A 17,849-nucleotide genomic window follows, 5' to 3' on the forward strand; every position below is an offset into this window, starting at 1 on the left:
TTTATATTTTGTAAATCCCACTAAATATACCCAATTAATCAATACTTGGAGGCTTTCCAATAAATGGTTTCTATGTTTATAATGTTCTTTGAGTTGTATCTTGTTTGGTTTTATGAGTTAGTAACTATGAAGGGAAATTTTCCTTGTCAAGAAATTAAAATTTTTGCAAACAGCATGTGGATTTTTTTTCCCACTGTATCAAGCTTCAGCATTTTTATAGCAGGAAGTACTTTACAAGCACTTTTTGTAGCATTGCTATGTCTTTTGTTTTCTTGGCTTCTGGGTTTTCATACTTGCTCTCAAGTAAAACCTAGTAACATGGGATGCCTATTTTTGGGCTTCCTGTCATTGTCCTCCCATTTCCCTTGTCCTAGCCCCCCCCCCCCCCCCCCCCCCCCCGTTAGGAGCCCCTCTTCTGGAAACAAGATTACCCTCTAAGCTCTGTCCCCCGTTCCTTATCCAAGCTGTTTGGGATGCATCCGATGTTACTATGAGTAAAACTATCCTTTACATTGGCCAAAAATGAAGCACTTTTTCAAGAGGTCAATGCTTTGTTTTTACATAGACTAAACCAAGCTCGTTTTTTGCATAGGAAAGAGTGTGTATTATCTTCTGTTTTCATTTTGTGCATGCCCATAAGGCTTGATAGAATACAGGGCCCTTTGATATTTTTTTGAAACTGACCATTGCATTAGAGGGCATGGGGATCACAAACTAGACCTGAATTGATGGGATACCTGATGCTTTTGTATTGCAGCCGTCATCCAGGACTTAATTAAAGTACCAATAAGATCCCCCATCTGAGGTAATAAGCCAGGGAAGCAGACCAAAACTAGAAAGTCTACTTCCTTGGAAGTCCCATCAAGCACAAGGTCGAAACCATGGTGCCACTGTCTGAAGAACGCCCTCCAAACTCCTAGAGCCACAGGACTCATAGATAGTACTAACGGCATAATGCCAGGGAAGCAGATCAAAACTAGAAAGTCTACTTCCTTGGAAGTCCCATCAAGCACAGGGTCGAAACCATGGTGCCACCGTCTGAAGAATGCCCTCCAAGCTCCTAGAGCCACAGGACTCATATAAAGTACCTTAGCCACCATAATTGGCCCCTCAAACTCTATTTGGTAGTAGCCTTGGCAAAGAATTTGCACATTGATAAGCTTGCAAATGACGAAGCTCGCCTAGAGCCGATCGATCTCTGCCTCAAGGCTTGTTTTCTCTTCCGGCGATAGAAATGAAATGCTATATCAACGTCTTCAAGGGCCAAAGTGACCTATGAGACCAAAAAGTTACAATTGATGAATCTGATACAATGTCTGAGTACAGAAAGTACAAAGAACTGAAAAAACTGAAGCTGAAACGAAATAGGCGGGGAGGGGTGATGGGGTGAGGACTAATATAATGGGTTAGCTGATACAAAGCTAATACAAAGATGGATACATATCACTATTGATACAAATAAGATACAAATCATCAGAGGTAGGCAGGTCAAGCTCAGATGAGATCCCTCATTGGTCGCTGCCGAATCTCATCAATATCCTCCATGGCCAATACTCTGACTGGTTGTCTTGCATGTCGAGCTAGGAGGATCTGGATCCTCCATCACCACCTCCGTTGATGATGTGAGGCCCTTCGTGGTCGTGGGCGCCTAGATCTGCCTAGCTTGATCAATCAGCATACCTCTGGGATCTGAGATCTACTGTGATGACTGCTCCTCTGGCTGTCCCTTGGCTGGTGTAAAGAAGTCTGTGATATGTCCCTGAGACTTGGCTCTCCCGTGATGTCCTCAACAAGCTCCCTCTATGCCTACGCAGCTCTAGTAGAAACAATCCAAGACATCTCTGATCCTCGTATCTCATGACTCTAGAAAATGGTTTCAAACCCTCTCTGAACAGATAATGGAAGCGGCCTCGTATCTCATAGTACACCGGGCAGTGACTTGTCTAGTGTAGCTTTGTCTCTGGCTCTAGGCGACATAAATGACATATCCTAGCCTCTGTTGGGACCCTCAAAATTGGCCAGTCTCAATCTGAAGTTGATGTGAGGATGTGCGTATCTGCCCAATAGCACACCGTATCCCATGAGATAAGTGTGTATTCATGTATGCAGGCTTAGTCACAAAATTGTCCTCCGTGAATTGGAGAAGATGCTCTCTATAGAAAGCCATCTTCGTGCCCAACTCCTGTGCCGGCTGTATCCATGTGCTCCTGGTATCTAGCTGAATGAGATCCTGACGTACGAGTCTGGTGATCTCTGTCCGTGTGAGAGATAGAGAGGGTGCATCCAAGGAGTATTGGAACGGAGGCAATCTATCCATGTTGAAGCTATGTGACTGAAACTATGACGTCATCTGCGCATACCAACATGTTGTGTCACCCTGTAGTTCTAGCTGTTGGGATGACTCCAAGGCTAGCCGAGCATATCTCCTTGGAGGCCTCCTTGGGGGTGGGCAAGGAGGATGCAACAGAGTTCCTCTGTGGTGTAGTTGAGGTCTCCATCTGTGTCTCATGGCTGTCTACTGGTGTGTGTCACAAGACGGGCACCACGTGCCGATAGAAAAGAATAGACTGAATAGACTTTTAGCAGTTCAATAACAATCGAACTGAAAGAGAGAGAGACGGCACGCGACACGGAGTGGCGGAATTCCACCCCAAAGAGTATTGGCCCCAAACCTTGGCACCCCTTTCGATATTTCTTTAATTAGCCATCACACCCAGACCGTACTGATCTTCCACGGGTGTCTTGATGCACTAAAATTACATACCCAGGCAATCTCATCCAATTAGGAATATTCAGTGGTTGGCACATCACAATGCAACACAAATGCTCACATATGCATATTACAAGACATAGAAACATAAAGCCGCCGATGAACTCCTCCCGCATAACCTAAAAAGGTCCGGGCTGGGAGATATTCAACGACTCCCTCATCACTCCTTCCGCATAACCTAAAAAGGTCCGAGCCGGGAGATATAGAGGCCTTTTACAACCAAACGCCCCCCAGACCGCAGCCTGCGTCGTTTGGAGGTGCTGAGAGTAACCACTGCTCAGACTTCTTAATACTCCTGCATAACCATCCAGGTCCGGGCGGGGAGTCACAACAACAATTATTTTACAAGCATACAACCAAACGCTCCCCAAGCATCGGCCTGCGTCGTTCGAGGTTTTCAAACATACAACGAAACGCTCCCCAGGCATCGGCCTGCGTCATTCCGAGGTTCAAACAATACCAAAACAATATTTCTCACTTCTCCACCCGGGAGTAAAATCACCGACCAGTATTAAAAACAGAGTCAAACATTTCAAATCGGCACCAAAACAGGTTCAAAACATATACCATCCATTTCAAACAAATTTCAAACAGGATCACCAAACAAGTTTTCAAACAAATTTCAAACTTAAAAAGCAATCTCGACATCAGTCGAACTTGAAAAGTTGACTGACTTTCCATCCTGAAACCTGCACCAAAAATTAGGGTTAGGTTCCTTCCATGAGGTCGTAGCCGAGCACAACATGGTCCATCAGCTGTTGGACAGAGAGTGTTTTCTTTGGCGGCGATGGTAGTCCCAAGATAGCAATCACACTGGATCTCCAAGTTCATTTGCTTGTGAAGAGACATCTACTGGGAGATGTCGAGAAACTTCAAGTTATAATCTGCTAGGGTTTCCATGGCAAGCATTTCAGGATACCCCACTCTACCAGAAGTTGCACTCGGAAGGAAGATGTCCGAAACCATATAACTTCGGGCAAAAGTTTTCTTGAAAGCTTGCCAAGTCCTTGGAAGTGTGCGGCTTGGTAGCTCTAGATATCAACATCTGCATGGCACTGTCTCTGAGAAAAACAGCAGCTCGAAACAAATCTTGGATCCTTCTCTTGCAAGTGATCTTAATGGCTTATCCCCTGTAAGACATGAGCGGTGAAGACGGGAGCGCGCCCGATGCGCGATGAAGTAAGGTGGGAGTGGCTAATAAGTCCGAGTTGGAGGGCGAAGATACCTCGAATAAAATTCCAATAGCTCTGTCTGCTCTTTTGTAGGACCGGTATGCTTTCAGAAAAGCACACGCTTGATGCTCTGATAGCAGTGTCACAAGACGGGCACTACGTGCCGATAGAAAAGAACAGACTGAATAGACTTTTAGCACTTCAATAACAACTGAACTGAAAGAGAGAGAGAGACGGCACGCGACACGGAGTGGCGGAATTCCACCCCAGAGAGTATTGGCCCCAAACCTTGGCGCCCCTTTCGGTATTTCTTTATATTGGATCAACACAGTACAAGCCGGTACTCCAGACTTTGCACCTTCTCCAGGAAGCATGCCAGAGAATGAGCCCTAACCTCATATTTAAAGGCCCTTGGCCTAAAAAGCAATTACAGTGAAAAGCCTTCAGAACTCAAAAGCATCTGGTCCAAAAGCAATGCTCAAAAGCTGCCAGCGTAAAATCCGGAAACCCCTACAGCCTGCCACGTCAGCAGTCAGCACAAAATGCGGAAATCTGTACAACTTGCCACGTCATCATGTCAGCGCAATCTTCGAAATCTGCCATGTCATCAGTTTTTGCGTGTGTGCGGGTCTTGCTGTATTTTAATCCTTTGTCACTTGGGGCCCCATCGGAGGGGGTCCCCATAAGTTGGGAGGACTTCTTCTGTTACTTGTTCTTCTTAGGGTTGAGGCCCCTCGGCCGGCATCTGTAAGTTGTGTCCATTCTTTAGGCTTTGACACGTCAGTAGTTTGTGACAGTGTGAGCGTGAACCAGTGAGGGCAAGTGATTGTGTATGAGACTGTGTGCATGTGCATCGGCACGAGGGATGGCAGCCAAAAGTGAGGAGCGGGAAGCAGGGGAGAGGGCAATGCGAGGGTGGTCGGACTCCCGAGATTCTATGGGAGGGAGCATGAGTGAACGAGGGAGCGGGAAGAGGAAAAGTGGGGGGGGGGGGGGTGGCTACATATGTGGGTTGATCGCTATGGGTATAGGTGGGAACAGCGCACGGCAAGGGAGGGGGGCTGTGTGCGAGGGGGCAGGGATTGGGGGCGATTAGGTGGAGCGTGAAGAGGAGAGAGGGTGCTGGTGATGGCGGGGTGAGCGAGCAGCAGGGGCTGCGAGCAATTCTTCTTGTCAATGACTTAATAGACCAAAGCTACTAGTGCTATTCGTTCAACAAGTTCGATTAGGAACGAACTGTGTTTGTGAGTACAAAATGGATAGAAGTAGACCGTCTTAAATGTACAATCTAAAGATTATGTAGTCTGCAAAAATCAGATGAAGAGAAAGGCAGAAGAAAAGAGAATGAACTATAAATTGACCACAAAGCCCAATAATGAACCTAGGTGAAGAAGATGATAGCATCCATAGAAGGGTAGGATAGCACACAAACTTGAGAGAAGGGAATAAGACACGAAAGGAATCTCAGCGAGAACCACTTACCAAAGGCTAGAGAAGTGAATCTGACATGAAGGCATGTGGAAATGAGCAAAAGCAATGCATGAGAGGAATGATGGAACCAAAGCAAATATCCATGAGTCTCCTCTACATGTTGGCAACATGGACATTTTGCATTGAATTTTGCATCAAGCAAGTACAATGCCCACTGGAAGCACTCCCAAAAGGCATCACTGTAGGAATAAACGTTCCTTAAGAGGAAGATGACTTTTCCATATGCGTGTAAGACATTTGTGCCACCAAGCACTTTTTTTTTGCATGTGCACAAAGAATTGCACATCTCCCATTCCCAAGAATGTGATTGTAACTTTTTGCATATATGTGATGAGCTGAAATCTGAGAAACCAATCAGCCAATCTTTCTTGAGCATTCAGAGGAGGAATCGGCAAGAATGCTTGAAGCCAATCACAGATTTGATACCAAAAAGAGCGGTAATGATTACGTAAACCAAAATGATGTCGAGCAGTACAAACAAAACATATTTCCCATTATCATCTATCAGATCATCTAATATAATCCCTCTTTTTGTGCCAAGAAATAAGCTTTCTGAGGCACAAGATATCAGTTAATGTAGTTGGAAAAGCCATACATACTCCAATGTAGGCTTTCCAAAAAATGTCCTAAAGGAGGTAAGCCCATGGTCAAATGTAGAGGAACGTAAGCAATCATTTACCGAATTCCGTTCTTGGAATTCCCAAGCGTAGGCCGAAGCCTTCCCGCTTTCTCCTTCTCGATGAAGTACCTGCAAATACACACAAACACGGGACAACAACTCGTATGGCGAATCCACAATAGATACCTGTTGCTCTTGCGCAGGAAAAGCGACCTCCGTGCTTCGTAGTCTCGCAATCTCTTGCGTCTTCTGGCGGCAAAGTCTCGTCTTGCTGGCGCTGGCAACTCTTCCTCTGAGTGCAGGCGTGTGATGCTTTTATAGCTCCCTGGCCACGGCAGGAATAGCTGAGGGCAGGCTGCTCGCGTTGAGATCGCGGCGGATTTTTTTCTTCTTTTATTGCTCTTCTGCCAAAAAAAGTGAGAGTGAAAACATTGGCTGATTTTGTTGCTTTATTTTCCAAGTGGCTGCCCACTTATCAAGTGGGTGGCATGCATATTTTAAAATTGGTCTGAATCTGTCCAAAAACTCAATAAAACCTTATAAGTTAAAAACAATGCTTTCACAGCTCTTCCCAGGCGTCCCTAGATGCAAGCACATGCACAAATCTATGTAATGCATACATAGATTCCTCGCAGGAAAGCGTCTGCTCTTCCTGGAAAACATGTTAAAATATTCCGCTTTTTAAGAAAAGCTTCTCAGAACCCATCTTTATTCTTGTGCTTGCGTCTTTACGCGTATTCCTTTTTCCAGTTCGGGTTTCTTGCGAGACCCATAGAATATTCCCTTTCCGATGCTCTCGTCATCCATCACATGACGCATCAGGAATATCCGTTCCCCGGTCTCTCCTACCGAACTAATTGTACAACCCCTTCGCGATGCTTAATGTCACCCATCATATGAGGCATCAGAGTTTTTCCATTCCTGATGGCTTTTAATAATTCGAGTAGATCTACAGTTCCTAACCTTACGGTTCAAGTGCACATATTTAAATATTCTAATCTCAATTAAGGAAATTACTCGAGAAAATAAGAAAATAAGAAAATAGTCCATTTAGCAACACCACCTAGGACGATGATGTATATGATGAGGTTTCACCCCTTGATGTAGCCATGATGATGATGCCACCCTCTTTGTATACTTCTATAAAAGCATTGTAATCTCTCTTTTCTAATGCATAATCAAGGTTTTTTTCTCGTTGATCACACACACACACACTCCATGAATACTACACTGTGTCGTAGAGTCGGATAGCCTCTACCTTAGGGAACACTCAGCCTTGACCTACTCGTCCCTGTCTCTTGAGTCTGTCTGAATCAACACTCACTACACCTAGCCATTGCACCTCAGCCTTTGCACCCGGGTCTGGAGCTGGGTGTGCTGCCAACCAATTGTCAGTTGTAGTTGTGGTCTTGTAGTCTTGTAGTCTTTTTAAGGGTAATGCAAGTACAGAGAGTTTGTTCTTCACTTTTCAATTTTCTTCTCTAAAGTTCCCTGCTTTCATCAATTGTACTACAGTACTGTTATGGGTTGTCATTTTTAGTTGTTTATTGTGTTGTGTACCTCGTACCTACATGTTGTGGTGCACCTTGTGAGTGAGTGAGGGTTTAGCATACTGCACATAGGTGACCCTCACCATAGAGAGCATAGTACTCACTTTTTGTGCTATAGCATTGAGAACTCTAGGTCAGTAGAGAGGCCAAGAAAGTAATGTGAAGCAAGAAATAAGACCAAGTGAGGCCCTGTGCATAAAAGACCAGAACCATCACGAAGCACACACATAGTGATTCCCAGAGGCTGTTGTTGGAAAAAAGAGAAGTTGCCCTTGTTCATTGTATCCTCTTGGCTATCCATGAAGGCATGGTAGATGACTGCCGACCACACCTCCTGCAATGGTAAGAGCTCCTCCTGAGCCTTGGACGCTACAAGACTGCAATTATATGTCTAAAGGGAAACCTTGCGTCAAGAAGATAATTTTGGGACCCCAAGCATGCATGTGCATCTCTTTCCAGCTGCTGTAAAGTAATTCTGCAGCAATTTACCAGCATCATGACAAACCCGCCTAGATGCTGAAAGACAGGAGTGTTACCAGACGTGATTCTTTCTGATGTGGGGAGTCGGGACCTGGTCATTTGACATTCATTTACACCAGGATCCAACTCGGTATACTTTGCGTCGTGTGGCTTCAGGTACTGGTAGTCTGAGAGGCTTTGGTTTTCAAAATAATTTTGACTGCTATTGTATTAGTTAACTACAAGCTCTAACATAGAGAAATATCAAGATGGAAATATGAAGCAACCTTTTGAGGTGTATGGTCTATTCGCAGGAAATTTGTTTTGAGCCAGCATCCAAAAAAATTGCTACCATTCATGCAATTTGTCTTCAGTCAGGAGGATCTTTCAAAAGCCTGTAAGCCAGAATGGATTAAAATCTATGATACAGAAGTAAGAATCAGTTTCCGCTTTCGTCAAGCTGGTTATTTTTTTGTAAATAATCAGGGTGGATGTGTATGACAGTATGTTGATTCCCTTATTGGAAGGGTAAGTGCATGGAGACTAGAAGCGGATGACTTATCCAGAAGGTAGTGTTCATCTCATCTCTTAGAAATGTTTCAAATGGCTTGTGTGCCCTTCTGTGGTTCATTAAAGTAAAGTATCCAGAAATAAGTATCTAAACTTTGACAATTTGTTTATCAGAATTGAACCATCAGTTACACTATCTCCATCCTTTTTAGCCTTATACTGTTGTTACAGTCCCATTGTATGCGACTTCTTTCGTTTTTATAGATTGGAGGAAAAGGTTTCAGTTATAAAGCAACAAGAAAAACATAGTATGGCTTTTAAGGCCTTCAATTTGTCCACATCCCAGAAAAAGCCTACAATTATAGATGAAAACAAGGTACTATGTTTCAAAAGTAACTGCCAGATTACAAACAAAGCGGGTCTGTGGTGCTCTTCTAACTGTTGTACTGGTGCTAACTATGCTGCTTATTATGGGTTACAGGTACCATTACCACCACCGCTATTCAAAGCGAAACCGCCTCCTGTATGGAAAGAAGGGCTTACACCCACTCAAAAGGCATTGGAAGCAGTGTGCAAAGAGTCTCGGGAAAAGCTTGCTAAGTTTTATTCAAGCCCTAAGAATCAGCCTTTTCATCTTCATATCCTAGAGCGTCCCTCTAAGTTTTCGGCGCTGAAAGAACAGGTAAAAGCATCTCATGACTGATATTGTATATCACCTAACTGAATGTGAACTTGTTTTGTGCCCATCTGACAGCGGCCCTTCCTAAAATTTGTATGGTGGTGACCTTATTACTATGCAAATTCTCTCCAAACCCTTCTCACCCCTCTTTGTATTTAAATTTACAGTAAGTATGATATTGAACTTACAACAGAAAGTACAAATTTATTCACTTCTTGTAGGCACTTCACTCTGTTCTAGATGAGGCTACAGCCCTGATTTATCACTACGTGCAGCAAGCTAAAATTCAAGTGCTTCTTCTAAAAAACAAAAATGCATTACCTTTTGCAAGTGTAGTGTTTCTTATTAGATTAATGATTGCACTGATGAAAGTTCAAGAGAATTTTTCTATGTTTTCTTAATGCTTTTTAGTTGTAATGGTTTCTACCTGTTAGCTAGAAAAATGGATGTTTATTTTGTAGATTGAAGCAGTACGGAAGATGGAAACAGAATACATTCCTCCGAGAGCACGCCCATGCCCAGATCCCCCAAGAGATCCTGTAAACTTTATTTTTCCCCGAGCTGACTGAATGCTCCGAAAGGTTCCCATTCTCAAAGATTGTTTCATGATTGTTAATGATCCATCAACTGTTTGACACGCAGGTCAAGCTTACAACATCTGCCATGTTACGAGAACATTCATTGTACCAAAAACAACTAGACGAAGTGCGGGAAAGATTAAAAGCCTTTGAAGTGGACCTTCGAGATGATTCTGCTTACAAGTGCTGGCAGGTACATGCATGGAGTCTCTTTTGTTTTTAGATCTGCAAGACAGTCAGCCAAGGCGATTATGACGATGCTAGCTACCTTTGGATGAACTTGCAAAAGCATATGATAGATCCTGTTTGGTGATGCTTAAATAAGACAAACTTTGCCCTATAGATTCTGATCTGACCAATCAAGAGGAATTAGAGCAAAGGATGATAGTATTAAACAAGCTGGTCCTAATGGCCTAAATAGACATCTGCTTGGAAGCATTATGTTCGATAAGGGTATGATGCCTCATCAGGCCATACACTGGTGTAGCAGGAAAAGTGTGTTGTGCTCTCTACTATGGGTGCTCCTTAGTGCAATATGTGTGAGACCTCACTCCAACAGAAAGAAAACACAACACACAAATGGAACGAGCAACTCAAAGACACAACAATAGACTTAGAACAGCATGGAACTTGACTAACTCATGGAACCAGTACAGACTCTGGCTGCCAGCACACTCAGCTCCAAGCCCAAGACTCACCGGTACAATGGGGGTGTTGAGGCTCTAGTGTGCAGGGAGAGTGCAGATGTGCGGTGCTGGACACAAGACACAAGACTCAAGATGCTAGACCATAGAAAGTAGATGAAGCATATGACGACTAGAACCAATCAAACATAAATACAATCATAAAGAGTCACCAACGGCTAGCAAAATATCTCAGTCCAGCTGAGTCTATCTCCAAATTGTGGTGGTCACTGCCTAGGTGATAGTCCGTCCACTGTGAACCCCATACCAACTATAACTAACTGCATGTTGTGTGCAAGTGACTATAGCCCCTGCTACAGGTTGCCTGCCACAAAACCACTCACCGTCTCGGTGAGAGAAAACACTAGAAGCTGCTATGTAGACCAAGATAATTGGAAAGAGAGGAGAGGGGAAATACAAGGGCATCATTCAGAAGCAGAAGAAGGTTCCAGCTGCCACATACATCCTGGCAAGGTGGTCATCGCCATCGACCACCAGTAGAAAGAAGTAGAAAGAAGAATCTGGTGTAATGTAATCACACAGTCAAGAAAGATTTTTCATAGAGCAGGATTAGGATAGGGGGAGAAGAGGGTAGGGAGCGATGTTCAAGAAAATTGAATCTAGAAGTGTTACTAGCTGGAACTGTGTGGGGTATGTGTGAGCATTGATACAATGGGTGCCAAATACAAGAGAGATACAATGGGTGATGAATCCATCCTCATTTGTACTCTGGATGTCGAGATAGTATGGCTCGAATCCTTTGTTGTAGTCTCCGTCGATGCTGTGAAGCTCCTCTCCTCAATCGTGGGCGTCTCGATCTCCCTAGCTCCAATGCTCGGTCAATGAGTACCGTGGGGTGAGTATGAGCTGAGCTTTGCAATGGTGGCTGCTCCTCTATTTGTCCAGTGTTTGTGTGAAGAAATCAGTAATCTATCTCTGGGATTGTCTCTCTCCAGATATTCGCAGTAAACTATCTCTGTGTCTGTGTAACTCAAGTAGATACAGTCCAAGACATCTCTAGTCCTGATAGCTCCTGACTCTTGAGAAGGATCCGAAGCCTTTTCTAAATAGACAGTGAGCGACCCCGTATCTCGTAATACACTGTGCACTGACATATATAATGCATCTCTGTCTCTGGCTCTGTATGGCATAGGCGGCATATCCTGTTAGCTGTTGATATCCCTTTGAATCTACCAGTCTCAATCTCAAGCTGATGTGAAGATGTCCGTATCTGACCAATGGCACACCGTGACCCATGAGATAGATGTGTATCCATATAGCTGGGTCGAATCACAAACCCATCCCTTGTGGGTTGGAGAAGATGCTCTTTATAGAAAGCCATCTTCGTGCTCAACTCCTGTGTCGGCTCTATCCATGTCCTCCTGGTGTCCAATTGGGTAAGGTCCTGCTGAACGAGTCTAGTAATCTCCACCTGTGTAAGAGACAACGATGGTGCATCAAGGGAGTACCGGAAGGGAGGCAAGCTGTCCATGCTGAAGCCATGTATCTGAAACCATGATGACATCTGTGCATACTAGCATGATGTGTCCCCCTGTAAAACTAATTGTCTGGAGGACTCAAGGGCCAATCTGGCATATCTGTCTCTGGTAGTATCCCATAAGCTGTGTATAAAGGAAACTGATCTGGTAAGCGCCTCTATCTCCATAGGGGGAGCTGCTAACTCTGCTCTAATCACCTAGTGTGGCACGGAGGCCTTGGCTCTAATCAGCCAAGAGATCATAGATAGCAAGGGCCCCTCCATACCTCTCCACCCATCCTGACCCACAGAGGGTCCCCAAATGTGAACCCCATAGAGCGTAGCTGAAGCTACAGTAGCAGGGCTACTGAAGCTACTGAAGCTACTGAAGCAGGGCTACAGTGTCCTTCACGGTACAGTGTCTTTCACAGGATAGGTCTAGGCTGGTTCACACTGGACGGACATTGGACGGACCGAGAAGTGACACGTGGCAGGGTACCGACGGTTGTCTAGTGGACCACGTGGCGAGGTCACCACATGGCTGACATTTATGAGCCGTTGGTGGCTCTTTATGGTGGTACATATGAGTAGTAGCGGTTGGTTATTTGATTATCTTCTTCACCTCCGATCTTGTACGTAGTCGTCTAGAGCGAGTCTTTACACAGAGCACGTCTTCACCATCCCTGCACATCTGAGCCTCGACACCCCCATTGTACCTGTGAGTCCTGGGCTAGAGCTGAGTGTGCTGCCACGCCAGAGTCTGTATCAGTCTTTGAGATAGTCGAGTCATATGTTCTAGTCTGTTGTTGTGTCTTTGTGAGCTCTGTTGACGTCTATTGTTTCCTTTCTGTTCAGTCTGTTGAGGGAGATTCAGTCTGTTTGAGTGAGATTGTCACGCACATTGCACTGAGGACCACCCACTGTAGAGAGCACGACACATTATCCGCGCTACAGGTGCTCTCATTTTGGCGATCACGGTGGGACCTCACATGAAGTCTCACTCTCTGTGAAGATACAAATCGTGAAGCTAGTTCGTTGTTACCGAGCTTCGCCCCTTTGCTTGCATTTGGGTTGCTAGTCTGTTGGTTTGGTCCTCTCTCGCCCTGGTCCAACCAGTCCTCGTCGTCGTCTCTGGTGCTGGTCTAGTCTCTGGTCCTCGTCTCTGGTCCTGGTCTAGTCCCTCGTCTCTGGTCCTCGTCTCTAATCTTGGTCTAGTCCCTAGTCCTGGTCCAGTCCTTCTCGCCTTGGTACAGTTCTCCTCGTCTTGGTCCAGCTAGGTGGTCTAGTCATTGGTGGTCTTGGACCAGGTGGTCCGGTCATTATCCTCACTTGTCCTAGTCTAGACCTTTGTTGTTCAGCCCACAGTTAAGGGCCCTTTTATGCCAAAGTTGGTTGGATTGGTGGTCACTGCATGACACATACAAGGCGGTCAGTCGAGCGTCAAAGCGCACTACTGAGCCCTCTGAAGTACTATCACAGAAGACGACCTTTGGCACCTTGTAGAAGTCCATCAACCTCATCACCTATACCTACACATACGACATCACCCATTCCTTCATCCGGTCCCGCAGCTTCTCGATCACCTTCTCCAGTAAAGCTCTCTCCTATTCTGCTACAGCAGGCTATTGTGCAACAGGCTACACAAGGGGCCATGGAGCCGTTAGCTAGTGTTTTGGCCATGGTAAATATCAAGTTCCCTACCTTCAAAGGGCGCTCTTCAGAAGATGTTGACGACCATGCAAGAAGGTTTGTCTCTCTTTGTAGGGGTCGTGGTCTGAACAGAGAAGATGCTTATTTTGTACTATTTCCATCCACCTTGGATGGCTTAGCAGATAAATGGTACAGCCAGTTTGCAGAGAACCATTTTGCAACTTGGGCAGCCTTAAGACAACAGTTATGTGCAGCTTTCAGGCTAGGTGACTACCAGGAGAAGGTGTTGGATGAGTTGGCCAACATGGTGCTCAAGCCAGAGGAGACTTTTGCAGAGCTTATGACTAAAACTAAGTCGCTGGTGGCCAAGCTCCCCCCAACAACCCGGTGAATTCATGGTTAAAAAGTGGGTGGAGAAGGCGCTTCCCAAAACTTCTCAGCAAAAACTCCGAAAGAGTCTCCGACCTGACGCCACTCTCGAGGAGTTCATTGCAGTTGCTACTAGGATAGAGGGGGCTAGGAAGCTGTTCAGCAACTCCTTTTCCATAGAGACTCCCTCTGTGTTTTCGGAAAGTAGTCCTGCTGATCCATTGACTTCTTTGCGTAGAGAACTTGAAGCCCTAAAGTTATAGAGAGCTCTTCAAGAGAAGAAATCAAACGATGCTTTGGATCAAATGAAGAGAGAGCTAGAAGAGCTTAGGTCTCAACAGGAGACTAAGGCTATGGTATGGTGCAGCTCATGTCACTCTCTAGGAAACCCTCCACAGGACTGTCCCCTTTGGGTTTACTGCCACTTCTGCGAAAAGTCGGGGCATGAAGACAAGGATTGCTACTTACCTCAAGGGGTTGCGACAAATACAGCAAAGTCTTGGTCCTAGTTTTCAACAAGGGCAAGCACCTGCATCCAACATGGTCTCTCCATGTGGCCATCCACACACATGCCACCTTTATTGTCAGCCCCTCCAATGCAAGGTATGCAGAGCACTTTTCCCTCTCAGAGCTTTTATCACACCCATGCTCCCTCCTCACCTCACAGCTTCTATGCCTCCACCTCCAACTCCATGGAGCAAGCACCACCTCGTCCTTCGACTCATCCATTGAATCGGCCCATTTTGTGCTACAGATGCTGGAAATATGGTCATTACCAAAGCAAATGCCCTTTGCCCGAAGGGTCCCCTCCTGCCGTCATTGCCCTGATATGAAGGATCACTACAGTAAGGATTGCCCTAAAATTCGTGCATCCACCGCTTCGAACCCAAGTCAAAGCCAGACTGAGTTTGCCTTTCCCAAGCTCAATTTGATAGCAGTTAGCACTGTTTCTTAGCCGCCCCCTTCTACCCACGTGGTTACCCCTAAAAATAAGCCGCCGCAGTTGGCAGAGGAGCTATCGGGCGTCCTCACCCGGGCCCAGAGAGCCGCTCTCGGTCTTAGCATTCCAACAAGTTCAACTCCTCCACACTGTCTCACACCAATGGATACCCAACCTGCAGCTGTTAACAAGCCATTCCCCAGTGCCATGAAAGAATCCACATCTTTGCTCTTCGATATTGATGAAGCTTTCTTGGAAGCAGTTTCCGATCTACAAAAGATCAAGATACCCGAGAAACAACTGGTAGAACAGGACAAGCTTACAGCAGAGTCAGTCTTGAAGAACACCTTCCAACAAGTGTCCCTCTATGACATGCTATGACTAGATGCAAAGTTTAGAAGTGACACCCTTGCTGTTATTCAATCACTTTATCCTAGAGCAGGTCCTAGTGGCGGGCACCTCCCAGTGCGACCATCAGAGTCATATATGATATCCAATCCTGCTGCTCCACTCACTGATTATAAAAGCCCTCGCCTGACAGTGTCCGTTTTGGGTCGGCAATTCTCAGGAGTGATAGTGGATGGTGGATCTGGCATCAACCTGATGCCTGAGTTCACTATGTTAGCTCTAGGTCTACAGTCTACTCGCCCTGCTCCATTCACAGTTACATTGGCGGACCAGCGGACGGTCTACCCAGTGGGCATAGTGGACAATGTGCCTCTGCAGGTACAAGACTTTACTTTTAACTTGGATTTTGTTGTGGTTCGTCTTCCCCAGATAGAGGGCGGATTTCCTTTGCTCATTGGATGACCATGGCTGCGACACACTAAAGCACTTCATGATTGGGGAAACGACGCAATGTGGATACAAACTTCTGGCTCCCTGATGCAACCCATCCTCTTAGAAGGAGGTATGGATCCAGTGGTGCAACAAGTTTCTTTGTCAATGGAAACCAACCCGGAACAAGAACAGCCTACTACACCTGATGGGTCTGACGAAGATCTGTTGGAGTGGTTGGAGGCTACCAAATCTATGCCTTGTTATGGAGTCTCTATTCACTCTTTGCATAGAGGTACACCTTCTTCTAGGGTTTCCACAGTAACTAAACCCAATGAGCCACCTGAGCCAGCTCAAAGGTTGACTGTCATAGAAGTTACCCCGGATGCGCCCTTGGTGGAAGTTTTTGAATTTGGTGAGCCTATGGAGGATCATAGAAGCGGGCAGAAATCTCCTCCGAGAACAAAGCTCCCTTCATAGAGCTCGTCCTGCCTAATGAATTCCATTCTCATGATAGTTGTCTTGCTCATGGTGGCTGCGCTCTGTAGCATCTCCTTTGTCAATCAGTGGTACATGGACTTCATCTACAGCCCTAGTTCCCCTCACACCTCCTCGCCCTTGCCCTCCCCCTACTCGCCCTCTCCCTACCTCCTTTGCCCTCGCCCCCTCCCTAGGCCTCGCCCTCTCCCTATCTCCCTTGCCCTCGCCCTCCCCATACCTACCCCCTCGCCCTCGCCCTCGCCCTCACCTACCCCTAGCCCTCTCCCTACCTTCCTCGCCCTTGCCCTCCCACCCACCTACCTACTCCCTCGCCCTCCCCCTCCCACCTACCTACCCCCTCGCCCTAGCCCCCCTACCTACGCCCTCGCCCTCCCCCTCCCACCTACCTACCCCCTCGCCCTCGCCCTCGCCCTCGCCCTCGCCCTCCCCCTCCCACCTACCTACCCCTCGCCCTCGCCCTCCTACCTACCCCTCACCCTCCCACCTACCTACCTCGGATTTCAAGCATTCACCTAGGTACTACCTACCCACCCCTCAACTTTCAAGCATTCACCTGCGTTCCGTGTGGCTTTCAAGCATCCCGTTGTTGTTAATGCTTTTTGTTCTGCCATTAAGATAGAGCTTAACCTCACTTGCGTTATTACTCGAGCTTCTGATCATCAGTCTTTTCAACAATTTCATCTGCAAGTGAGGACCATGTCATTTTCTTCTCACTATGGTTATGGAGGATAAAGATGCGCTAGATCCAAACCGAGCATATCTCTTTGCTGAGGAGCCAAGCTGTCTGTTTTGCCGATTGGGATTCTTGGACTATGCAATCATAGTGGGTTCTTGCCTATTAAAAGGCTTAAGGCGTTGCAAGCAGGGCAGTGTTTTACTCCACTTTTGAGGCATGTAAGGTCATGGTTGGGCCTAGCACGTGCTTCAAGAAATGTACGGATGCAGTACCTAGTGGTTTTCTTTCACAGTGTTTTTCAGTATTCCTCTCACCGAGACGGTGAGCGGTCTTGTGGTGGGCAACCTGTAGCAGGGCTACAGTGTCCTTCATGGTACAGTGCTTCCACAGGACAGGTCTAGGCTGGTTCACACTGGACGGACCCTTTGGGCTAGGGAGTGACGTGGCAGGGTATCGACGGTGATCTAGTGGACCTCGTGGCCAGGTCACCACATGGCTGACATTTATGAGCCGTTGGTGGCTCTTTATGGTGGTACATATGAGTAGTAGCGGTTGGTTATTCGATTATCTTCTTCACCTCTGATCTTGTACGTAGTCGTCTAGAGTGAGTCTTTACAGAGAGCACGTCTTCACCATCCCTGCACATCTGAGCCTCGACACCCCCATTATACTTGTGAGTCCTGGGCTGGAGCTGAGTGTGCTGCCACGCCAAAGTCTGTATCAGTCTTTGAGATAGTCGAGTCATATGTTCTGGTCTGCTGTTGTGTCTTTGTGAGCTCTGTTGACGTCTATTGTTTCCTTTCTGTTCAGTCTGTTGAGGGAGATTTAGTCTGTTTGAGTGAGATTGTCACGCACATTGCACTGAGTACCACCCACTGTAGAGAGCACGACACATTATCCGCACTACAGCTACCAAGGTATCAAAGAGCCAGAGCTTTGTTCGAAGTT

The 17,849-nt window shown here is 46.2% G+C and overlaps 1 protein-coding gene across 14 annotated transcripts in view; it reads left to right on the forward strand.

The window, feature by feature from the left end:
* Positions 1-17,849, forward strand: part of LOC147438263 (cilia- and flagella-associated protein 99-like) — a 102,415-nt gene that overhangs the window by 49,062 nt on the left and 35,504 nt on the right. For 11 of the 14 annotated variants that reach the window (XR_015184959.1, XR_015184960.1, XR_015184962.1 and 8 more), the window contains 6 exons: positions 8,376-8,493; positions 8,566-8,630; positions 8,836-8,947; positions 9,053-9,253; positions 9,712-9,789; positions 9,893-10,021. Coding sequence is in view for 9 of the 14 variants with exons in the window: in XM_086487552.1 (XP_086343678.1) it covers positions 8,376-8,493; positions 8,566-8,630; positions 8,836-8,947; positions 9,053-9,253; positions 9,712-9,789; positions 9,893-10,021 (703 nt within the window). In the remaining 5 variants the exon portion in view is untranslated. Of the gene's footprint in view, positions 1-7,907; positions 8,239-8,375; positions 8,494-8,565; positions 8,631-8,835; positions 8,948-9,052; positions 9,254-9,711; positions 9,790-9,892; positions 10,022-17,849 lie in introns of those variants that run through there. The other 3 variants (XM_086487560.1, XM_086487561.1, XM_086487554.1) reach the window with 3 other exon arrangements.

Source organism: Adiantum capillus-veneris, chromosome 17 (genome assembly GCF_014529385.1).
Source record: "Adiantum capillus-veneris isolate H3 chromosome 17, ASM1452938v2, whole genome shotgun sequence".
Classification (NCBI taxonomy): domain Eukaryota; kingdom Viridiplantae; phylum Streptophyta; class Polypodiopsida; order Polypodiales; family Pteridaceae; genus Adiantum; species Adiantum capillus-veneris.